Raw genomic sequence first — 11,667 nt, 5'->3', positions numbered from 1 at the left:
ACATTTCAAATACAAAATTAAAGGGTTCTAAAGAAAAAGCCACTCACACGCATGTGCACACTTGCAGGAAGGAAACGAAATGCTCATAATACTATTTGGCGATGTTTGCTAATTTGCTCTTTCAAATTTACTAACATTTGTCCGGCTGCATGCGGCCCATGGGCTGTAGATTCCACACACCTGTACTAGGCCTACAGCAGAAGCCATGTTAGTCAGTTCATGACATTCTGAGAGAATACTTTGTCTCACCAGGTGGAGCTGTCGAGTGGCAGGACAGAATGATCCATAGAAACATACATTCATCGCAGAAGAAATGGGAGATTAGATGTGATGATACCATATCATCACATCTAATCTACTCTTTATTTAGGCTTAACAGTATACGGAGGATATTAAAACAAATACAGCTAGGTTAATTCTATTATTTTGTCATATTGACTTTTACTTTGTGATGTGCCATATCGTAGTACAGGCAACCCCCACTTAACAAAGGTTCACACAATGAAATTTCGCTACAATGAACGTTTCCTTTTACTACCATCTGCTTGTTTAATGAATACCAAACTTGCTTTAACGAAATTTAATCCAGCCCCGCAGTATCACACAAGCTGACAGGCTTTTGAATACACCAGCACCTCTCGTGGACAACACGCGCACCACTCACTCCCCTACCCTTCCCCACTCTCAGCTCAAAACAATAATAGTGTCCAGCACCAGCTCATCTTCCCTCGCTCAAGAAGCCACCAAAACGCCCTGCAACCAGCCCTGCAATGTCGTCTAGCGTTGCTAATAAGACCATGAAGTCTCTTACTCTCGAAGTGAAACTGGATATTATTCACAGACACGAGAGAGATGAAAAAACTAATAGCATTTCTCGCCACCATGGCTTGACTCCATCTAGTGTCTACTATTTTCCAGTCAGCAGACTCTATTAAAAGACCCACCTGAATTCGTGACTCTGCAATGGATAAAATGGAAAGCCTTGTGGAAATGTGGTACATAAGTTTTGTATGCGGTACAATGATGCATCCTTTGTTTACATTCCACAGGTTGCCAGCTAGCGTATTCCCGCTCCACTCTACCTCCATTAATTTAAGATCATCAACATTATAAAGTTACTTACATACATACATTAGTGCACATTATAATGACTTAGTCTTAAATTAAATTGCTTAAATGTTTAACTTCATAATTTTTACTTTCATTAAATCTTTCACTGTACTATGATGCACTCTCGCTTTGTTTACTCTTAATGCAAAGTTCAAGTCAGGGGTCAAACTTGTTATAAATGGTTCGCTTAACGAAAGTTTTTTTTTAGGAAAGTAACCCATTCGTTAAGCGGGGGTTGCCTGTATTTAGTGAACGAAATCAGAGGCACAGGTGGTAATATAAGGAGGTTTACACCCCTCCCCTACTCTGGTTGATGCCTGGCTGACTGGCAATTACGTTGTACCATGCATTTCAAAGGTAGACGATACACTTTACAGTTGCCAAATGAAAATGTAAAATCTTGTCCTTGACACTTTCTGTTACCATTTGTTTTTAAAATATGCTGAATAATATTGTCTAGACTATTGTGTAGGCTGCAGCAGTTCCTTCTAGCTAAGGTTTAGCATGTACAGGCAACCCCCCGCTTAACGAAGGTTCAATTTTGCTGCAATGAAGGTTTCATTTTACTACCATCTGCTCATTAAACAAACACCAAACTCGCTTTAACGAAGTTTTATCCAGGTATTTTTTTCCAAGTTTGAAAGCCCCGCCGTATCATGCAAGCCGACAGGCTTTTGAACACACCAGCGCCTCTCTTGGACAGCCCGCGCACCACTCACTCCCCTAGTTCAAAACAATAACAGCGTCAGCAGCAGCTCGTCTTCCCTCGCTCAACTTTCCACCAAAACGCCCTGCAATGTCGCCTAACGTTGACCAGAAAGTCTCTTACTCTCGAAGTGAAGCTGGATATTATTCACAGACACGAGAGAGGCGAGAAAACTAATAGCACTGCTGGCCACCATCTTGACTCCATCTACTGTCTCTACTATTTTCAAGTTAGCAGACTCTATTAAGAAGTCTGGTGAGACCGTATCTTCCTTGCAAGCTAAAAGACCCACCTGAACTCGTGACTTTGCAATGGATAAAATGGAAAGCCTTGTGGAAATGTACATAAGTTTTGTAAGTGATACAATGATGTACCCTTTGTTTACATTCCACAGGTTGCCGGTTAGTGTCTTTCCCGTTTCACTCTCCCTCCCTTCATAAATCTAAGATCAACATTATAAAGTTATGTACATACATACATTAGGGTACATTATAATGACATATTAAATTGCTTAAATGTTTAACTTCATAATTTTTACTTTCATTAAACCTTTCACTGTAATATGATGCACTCTCACTTTGTTTACTCTCAATGGAAGTTCAAGTCAGGGGTTAAACTTGTTATAATCGATTCGCTTAATGAAGTTTCGCTTAACGAAGGGTTTTTAGGAACGTAACCCCTTCGTTAAGTGGGGTTTGCCTGTACATGATTTCGATGCACAGGATCACTAGGATTACATATAGCATGTTATTCTCTTACTAAATTGATTAGAACGTCCACTAGCATGGTGCTTACTCCTCGGCTGAATCGCCTTGACTGATGAAAAAATGGGTCCAAACCAATCACAGATTTTGAATCGCCATAAATCGGCATGATTTGAATTGACTCGATTCATCTGGTGTAAACGGTTACATTGAAACTAATGTGGTGAATCAACACAATTCATGAATCGTGTTGATTCTTCATGAATTGAATCGATTCGATTCACTTGGTGTAAACGCACCCTAAGGCTCTAAATCCTCAAAAAGTAGCCACCTGCCACACTTAACACACTTCCTGATGGGCATGATGACCAACAAAGGACACAGCGCAGCAAAAAAAAGGTAGCCACAATGTAACAAAAGAAATAGGCAGGTGGGCAGAGGTGCAGATGTTGACTGTGCAGAACACAGAAATGAACTGAGGATCAGTCAGTGGCCTTGTCTAAGGAATACACAATCTCTGGTCACAAGGTGTTTCAAATACCCATAATTACTTAGTGAGCTGTTCATAATAAATATAAGAAAGAAGCCATTCCATACAATAACAAACTCATCAATTAGCTACATTCATTAATCTTTCAATCAAGATTCTCCTAAAGACTTTACCTGGCACATGAAGCAGACTTATCCCCTAAAACTGTTACATTCATTCCTACAAACTTTACCTTTATAAAGAGCTAAAGTAACTGTCTTTTTTTCCTTCATTTGATATTACTTGCCTCCATGCCAGATATCATATAAGAAGCATCTAATCTATTTCCACTTCACCTCTATGTTTAAATATTTCTATAGTTAAACCATCTATATCTCCAACTGTATCAGATTTATCAAATCTGATTTCACCAAGTTGTAGGAGAGGAAGGTCACTTGAAAAGTAAGATTGGGTAGAAGAGTATTTCAGATAAGAAATATTAGTAGAGGCAGAACACTTTATCAAGCAAAAGGAATCATTAGCACAGAAAGAGGTGAAAGCTCCTCAGTCTGCAAAGGTCATCCCTTGGGATACTGGGGCTTAAACACATATTGACAAAAGAATAAGTACAGGCAACCCTCGTTTAACGAAGGTTCATACAACAAAATTTCGCCACAACGAAGGTTTAATTTTACTACCATCTGCTCGTTTAACGAAGTTTTATCCAGGTAATTTTTTTCAAGTTTGAAAGCCCCGCCGTATCACGCAAGCCGACAAGCTTTTGAATAGTACACCAGGAGCCGCAAATACTAAGGCCTGCCTCAGGAGAAATCCTGGGACACCTGTAGAATCAAGATCAAGCCTCTCGTGGACAACACACGCACCACTCACTTCCATGACAGCGTCAGCAGCATCTCGTCTTCACTCGCTCAACTTACCACCAAAATGCTCTGCAATGTGGCCTAGCGTTCCTAAGAAGACCAGGAAGTCTCTTACTCTCGAAGTGAAGCTGGATATTATTCACAGACACGAGAGAGGTGAGAAAACTATAGCATCGCTGGCCACTATCTTGACTCCATATACTGTCTCTACTATTATCAAGTCAGTAGACTATTAAGAAGGCTGGTGAGACTGTATCTTCCTTGCAAGCTAAAAGAACCACCTGAACTCGTGACTCTACAATGGATAATATGGAAAGCCTTGTGGAAATGTGGTACATGAGTTTTGTATGCGGTACAATGATGCGCCCTTTTTATTTATACCATGTGGGCTTTTCACGGAAATTTCTGGGCTAAAGGGGGTACTTTTTGGGGTACCTCCTATCTGAAAGCCCACCAGCTAGAAAACCGTTGCTCCGAGTGAGGAAGCCCAACCTACACTCGGACCGTGGACAGGATTCGAACCCGTGCGCTTGGAGACCCCTCGGATCCCAAAGCACGCATGGTTCCACTGTACCACGGCGGCCCCTAAATATTCCACAGGTTGCCGGTTAGTGTCTTTCTCGTTTCACTCTCCCTCCCTTCATAAAGTTAAGATCATCAACATTATAAAGTTACATACATATATACATTAGTGTACATTATAATGCCTTAAATTAAACTACTTAAATGTTTAACTTCATAATTCTTACTTACATTAAACCTTTTACTGATGCACTCTCGCTTTGCTTACTCTCAATGGAAGTTCAAATCAGGGATTAAACTTGTTATAATCGGTTTGTTTAACAAAGTTTCGCTTAACGAAGTGTTTTTTAGGAACGTAACCCCTTCGTTAAGCGGGGGTTGCCTGTATACAGTATGGGGGAAAAAAAAAAACTAATAAAACAATCAGACACTAAAAGTATACTTACCTTAATATAAGTACACAGGGCATCTCCTTTGAAGTTGCCTTCTTCATCTTTGTATAGTTTTACTTTGGGTCTTAAAGTTTTTTCATCAAGCATGACCATGCCACATTTCTGCATCAGCGTAACAAATGAATTCTCAGTCATGGAGTCTGGTAGGTTGCTAACATATACTTTAGTATTACGACTCTCATCCATTTGGAACCAAGCTGTTGAATTAAAAATAATTAAAATATAATACTTATTAGCTTAATTCTATTTGTTCTCATGCTAACTATGACAGAGAGTGCTCGCATAAAAAAAAAAAAAACAGAGAAAGGAAGAAAAAAAACTATGTTAGCCTTTTATCTTATAAAAATAACAATCTATATATCTCTCTCTAAAATAATGTCAAATCTAGCCTTCAACTTGGCAGAATTTCTGCATCAAGAGAAAATGTCAACAAATCTCAGCCTGTAATGTGTGCAAATACAGTAAAGTCCCGGGTTACGTCGGTCTCGAGTTATGTCAAACTCATAGTTACGTCAGTCCACTATAAGGCAATTTAAGTTTTAAAATAATTGAAAATTTATAAATCGTAAAGCGCGGGATTTATTGTTATTGTTGGTGGTTACCCGTCACACCGCCCGCCTCACGCTTGAATACAATAACACCCTGCCTTAGTTCCACCACACCGTCGCCCCTGGCAAGAGTGTTATCCTACTTCTGCGTTTACTGACTCAAGTTCTTAGTATCTTGCTCAATGGCACCAAAGAGAAAACTCCTTAGTGACAGCAGTGATGCTAAAAAAAGGAAAACCATTACGCTACAAGAAAAAGAGGACGTAATTAAAGACATAAGAAGGGAAGCAGCAGCTGTGTGTGAGGGAGTGAAGAAGAAAATGGGAAGCCCATTACCATGACAATGGGGAGGTTGACGACCTTAAGGGTTCGCGCACCCATCACAACAATAACAACTCCGGACACTCGCAGCTCACTAGTACCGTCTGCGCCTGGCTGTTGATCCCTATTGCCCTTTCCTATTGCATTTCCTGTCCCACTGCCCACGCTTCTACTCCCACCGCACTGCACTACGCTTCCATCTGTCTGCCCTGGGCGTCAGAACATTCGGCCTCAGGGCCACCCCTCTCGGCAACCTGCAGTCCTTCGCGTTCGTGGCCCTAATCAACAACAAAAACAAACTTGTGTTTCATATTCCTATATAGTTGTAAATAATATAACAATATAACCTTTAACTTACCTGAATGACCATAAACAATGATTGGTTGAAAACTCGATAATATGCTTTGAAATGTATGGAAACTCGAGTTATGTACAAAATCGACTTACGTCATGTTTCAGGAACGTAACTCTGACGTAAACCGAGACCTTACTGTAGGTAGTTTGTTGGATACAGCTATATGTAATTAATCACTGGCATTATAATACACAATGAAGAATTTGTGCCTACTTGGCTTTTTCTTTGTAGCTTTTGCGTTTTCATTCTCTAGTTTCTTTTTCAGCTCCTCTGCTGCTTTTGCTTCTTCCTCTTCTTCATTCTCATCATCAAATTTTAGTGGATTCTCATTTACTGTTCCATCAGGATTGAATCCATAACTCAGCTGGTAAGTTGCCATGAAATCTTCATCAAGCTGTGAAAGAGAATTTAACTCACTAAAAATGTATATTATAATCTATTCATTCAAGTTTGTAGGTTAAGTACTGCTTGACTATTCCCATAAAATCACAATTTAGATATCTTTCTTGCTTTGGTATGTTTTACATTTTGTTAAAATTAGGTTTTTAATTACATATATAACAAGATACAATAATGAGAAATTTCAAAAGTATCATAAAATAAAAAAACTGATAAAGAAAATACATTAATGAATGCATTGTTGCCATCATCTAGATACTTCAGTTAGGCAACACTACTGTCAATAACTCAAGATAGTAAAGATACAAATCTTACAGGAATGTAAGCAAGGTATGTATCAGTATTTTTGAAATGTTACTCCACATCAGTGGTGTTCATTGTGCGGCTCGCGAGCCACTGGCGGCTCGCGATGACTCAATTTATAGCTCTCAAAAAAAAAAAATTAAAAAAATAAAATAAAAATAAATAAATAAATAAAAATAAATAAATAAATAAATAAATGAATAAAAACCAAAAAGCAGACTTCCACTCACCACAGCATTAAGTAAGTTTGTTCTTTATTTTGCTCTTAATAACAAGATATATAGGCTAATATTACCATGTCTAATTTATCTTATTTACTATATTGCACTAGCAGCCCAGTACTACTTAATTTAGCTGAGTTATGCTAGCTTGCACTAGCTGCAGCTCTCTCAATGAATGTGTTTAACCCTAGCGGCTCCCTTGCAGAAATTAGTGAATAACACTGCTCTACATTATAAACAATATTCAATTGGAACTAAAATAGAACATAGAATAAACATAGAATAAAAATCAAGAAAATAACTACCACTTATACAAATGTTCCTTTTCTTTTCTCAGGAAAGAAATTTATATGTAGAAAATTAATGAAGATATCTGGATCATATTCTAAATACTGAAATCACAAGAGTCACTTAATACTAAAAGACATAAGAATACATACCTTAGGGAACCATGCTCGTCTTTCAGTGTCCCATTCATAAACTACCTTATCAATTGGGTCCACTTTAGTGTACGTTGTACCATCATAGCTGATATTGGGATCCTCCTTAGCACCTGGAGGTATAAGACCACCTCCAGATTCCCCATCTGAGTCATCCTCATCAGTGTCAAACTCTTCCTCATCAATCAACGGTCTTTTCTTTTTCAATTTCCCTTCATATTTCTCCCACTTGTTGTTTTCTTTGTCTAATCTATACACAACTCCTGACACATTATCCCTATAGAATGTTGAGTCTCCCTGACAAAAGTACCACTTGGAAGACTCAGAAGATAGCACATTGTTTTTTTCAGCCCAAGGCTTCCACTCATTTTTTTCATTTAAGTAAAATACATTCCCTTCACAATCTTGACACAAATACTGGTCATCAGCATAGTAGTAAGTTCTTCCTTCACTGTCAGTTGTTGTGTATTCATCTTTATGTTCATCAGCTTGTTCAGAGTCATTTCCAGTTTCCTTATCCACAGTCACCTCAATCCATTCCTCAACATTTTTGTCATATCTGTACCGCTTTCCAGATAATTTGTCAGAATAATAATACTGGCCACCAATTAGCTCATAGTCATTACCAGTTTCTCCATCTTTGCTGGAGGGTTCAAGAGATATTTTTTCTTCCACATTTTCCTTGAGATCAGAGGTTCCATTTGCATCACTGTGAATTTCTGACATCTTTTGTATTTCATTCTTCTTTTCAGTCATCTCTTCAACATTTTCATCTTTGTCTGTTTTAGTAGTTTTTGGAGTAGGATCTGCATCATTTACTTTTTTCTCTTCAGTAATAGACTTCCCTGATGAATTCGGTAACTGACCTTGAGCCTTCAATCTGTCACATGACATTTGGTCTTCCTCACCCATATTCTTTGTATGCATTCCTTCAGAATGTGGAGAATTCTGGTCTGCCATTGTAAGTACATCAAAATCTGAAAAAAAAACCCATCAATTTATCAGGTTAACAAATAACACATAAATGAAGCTAGAAATACTATTTATGAGAACTTTTACATATATTATATATCTATTCAATTTCCTTGTGTGACTTATGCTTTTCTGGGGAGACATATAGTGAACTGCTTGATATTCTACATTATTTCCATCGCAAATTTGATAGTTTTCAAGATATGATTCTTTTCAATTTACCCTTAGCTCTCATCCCCAACAACCTTGGGGAGCCAGTGGGATTTTTCTTTTTTAAGGGGAGCATTAAATTGAATAAAGTGTGTAGCAGAAAAGGTAAAAATCAACAATATCACAAAGAAAGCCTATGAAAATAGGTAACTTACATACACCTTTGATGGCACTAGTGGCTGCCAAAAGCAATGTCAATGATCAAGAGTCACTAACCAAAGTCCAAACCCAATATAATAAGTTCCAAGCCAGGGGAGCTGGGTATATTATACTGTTACATCAATAGTAACATGCCTTTTGTTATCCTTCTCATCTTGTAGAGCTTTTTATTCTGAGTAATTTGAACTTATACATACCCTTTGCAAATTGTTTATAACATTGATAAGATTTCTTAAGAATTTACCACTTTTTGGGAAGAGCAAGTAACACCCACCTATGTGATGGACTGCCAGGCACTGAGGAACGCCATTAGGTGTGTTCGTTCATGTGAGTGTGTATTGTCACATTATTTTGTTTTAGTATGCACCCACTGACCAATAAAAATAATACACAATAGCTAAATCTAGCCAATCAGAGTGATTTGTAGAGAGAAGCAACTCTATTTCAATAAGTCTATGGAAGCTGTTTCCTCGACTATATATATCCATTGTGTTGCCAGATTTTAAAAAAGAGAAATAAGGTAACGATTTTATGTTAATTTCTTAGCGTTGCTAGTCATGTTAGGCTAGTTTGCTATGGTTAGATCAGTTTAATTGTGTAAGATAAAGTTAATTCTGTTTTGAAGTCATATCAGTGGTGCATGCTGCCTAAATTAGGTTATGTTTGCTAAGTTAAGTTAGATTAGTTTTGGTTAAATAGATCAGTTAAAATGGGATGGCATAGTCAGCAGTGAGTAGTGGTGACAGCAATTTATAAGGAAAAGTTGGGGATATTAAAAAAAAAAGTACTGATTTGTGATGGAAACAAAGTGCATATTCATTCAAAACAGGTCAAAATTTACTAGAAAAAGTAGTTTCATCTGGAAATGAGCTGTTGGTGTAAGTGTATAAATTTACCAGGGACTGCATATATTTTGAACACCCCTAAGGGTTACTGAACAAACCCAACATTAAGTTCCTAGCCAGGTGGGAGGATTGTACATCTTTTGAACACCTCTAAGGGTCACTAACCAAACTCAACATTATAATCTTGATTTAATGCTCTCTCACCCAAAAACTCAGCTTACCCATAGGTTTCCCCAAGTTTAATAGAATCATAACTTGAAAACTATCCGTTTGCAACAGAAATTATGTAGAATATCAAACAATTCACGGCACGTCTCACCAGGAAAACATATGCCACATCACAGCGTTGATGGGGTGAAAATATAATTTGATTGTTTATTGTTTAACTTCACGTGACTTACCGATGTTGGAGAGTTGGGTTAACGGTGGTGTGTCAAGTAGATACACGGGAATCGAAAATGTTTATGGATGAAAAGATCTTGTGATGTGGTCTTGTTCCTTGAAATAGGACAAAGTGGTGCAAGCAGCGGTGCGACAGGCTATGGTGTCCCAAAGATGCTGGCTGCAGGTGGGTCAGACGATGCAATACGTTCTCCGGGAGCACATTGTTGTACGAAGGTGAGGAAAACGAAGTTTTCGCCTTTATAACGGGATGTTTGTTGACTGACGTTTCTTACTGCAAGGTTTTGCAACGGCGTTCCAAGACAGCAAGACTTTCTGGTCAATTTGGATATTTACCCAACTATCGAATTTCTGATATAATATGTTTTTATGGTGAGAAATCAATTTGGATTTTTACCCAACTATCGAATTTCTGATATAATATGTTTTTATGGTGAGAAATGTAGTGAATTGATTGATGATACGTATACATCTTTTCCGTCTCAAATATATAGGCGTTTTCAGTAGCACTTTGTGGAAGGCGAACGGTCCAGAAGCATTCGCCCATATAGTTTTTTTTTTTTTTTTTTTTTTTTTGCCATCACCCTGTCTTGGGTATTAGGCCATTTATTTATTTTTTTTAACTTTTTTTAAACTTACATTTCTTTTAAAATAAAGCCTTTTATTTTGTTTTAACATATGTACAGTTTTTATTTATTTATTTATTTATTTATTTATATATATATATATATATATATATTTATTTTTTTTTTTTTTTTTTTTAATAATATCTTAACATTAAGTGACTTCACACATTCTCATGCACGCTTCATTCACACAGGATCCTATACCTATCTCAAAACTATTGTCCTTTGTCAGGGCATGGGGAGGGAGGATAAATCACAATCACACAGGGTGGCTACGTAGTATCACTACGTATTGCATATATACATGAAGGGAAAACATTCACATTAGATCACGCAAAATTGGAAACATACACACTTTCATACTTTTATTTACATAAATATATAGAATAAATACATAGAATAAATAACATAATATATACACATAAATCACAACTCTCTGATTAAATTGGCCTCAGTCAGGTAAATCATCAGTCTATCGACCACATCCGGGTGTTCATCACCCAGGAGGGTGGTTTGCGTTAGCGGGAGGCCGCGACCCCGGCAATACGCCGCCAAGGGCCGCCTCTCCTCACGATAACGCACACAGTGAAGCAGGATGTGCTCGACAGAGAGTGACATTACAGCTGGAACACTGTGGTGGGAAGGCGTTGGCTATGTAGGGGAGCATGTGGGTGGGGAGGGTGCAGCCCATCCTGAGGCGTGCGAGGACCACCTCCTCCCGCCTTGTGGGGCGATTGGAGGAGGCCCACTCGCCCAGGATAGGTTTGGTGGTGTGGAGGTGGAGGTTGTCCCAGTGACTCTGCCACAGGAGTTTTGCTGATGATTTAACAACTGAGAAACATGACTGCAGATCCCGACGGAGGTTCCACGCTCCCTCGAGCTCTGCAGCAGACCGAGCTAGCATGTCAGCCTGTTTATTCCCGCGTATACTGGAATGTCCAGGCACCCAAACCAGTGAGAAGGATTTATGACATGAATTCAGCTTATTAATGATGTTGCCCTGGATTTCATTTGTATCCGTG

The 11,667-nt window shown here is 38.3% G+C and overlaps 1 protein-coding gene across 1 annotated transcript in view; it reads right to left on the bottom strand.

Moving 5' to 3' along the window:
- The window catches only part of LOC123520217 (HIV Tat-specific factor 1 homolog), a 36,921-nt gene extending 26,643 nt beyond the window's left edge, over positions 1 to 10,278 (bottom strand). Inside the window, exons 1-4 of the mRNA XM_045282301.1 lie at positions 10,019 to 10,278; positions 7,432 to 8,408; positions 6,282 to 6,462; positions 4,839 to 5,041 (exon numbers count right to left, since the gene is read on the bottom strand). Of these exons, the coding sequence (XP_045138236.1) occupies positions 4,839 to 5,041; positions 6,282 to 6,462; positions 7,432 to 8,391 (1,344 nt within the window). The 5' untranslated portion in view covers positions 8,392 to 8,408; positions 10,019 to 10,278. The remainder of the gene's footprint in view (positions 1 to 4,838; positions 5,042 to 6,281; positions 6,463 to 7,431; positions 8,409 to 10,018) is intronic.
- Between the last annotated feature and the right edge of the window lie 1,389 nt (positions 10,279 to 11,667).

This window comes from Portunus trituberculatus, chromosome 46, assembly GCF_017591435.1.
Source record: "Portunus trituberculatus isolate SZX2019 chromosome 46, ASM1759143v1, whole genome shotgun sequence".
In the NCBI taxonomy this organism is placed as follows: domain Eukaryota; kingdom Metazoa; phylum Arthropoda; class Malacostraca; order Decapoda; family Portunidae; genus Portunus; species Portunus trituberculatus.
The sequence above is the reverse complement of the archived record's forward strand: the minus strand, read 5'-3'. Positions and strand labels throughout refer to the sequence as shown.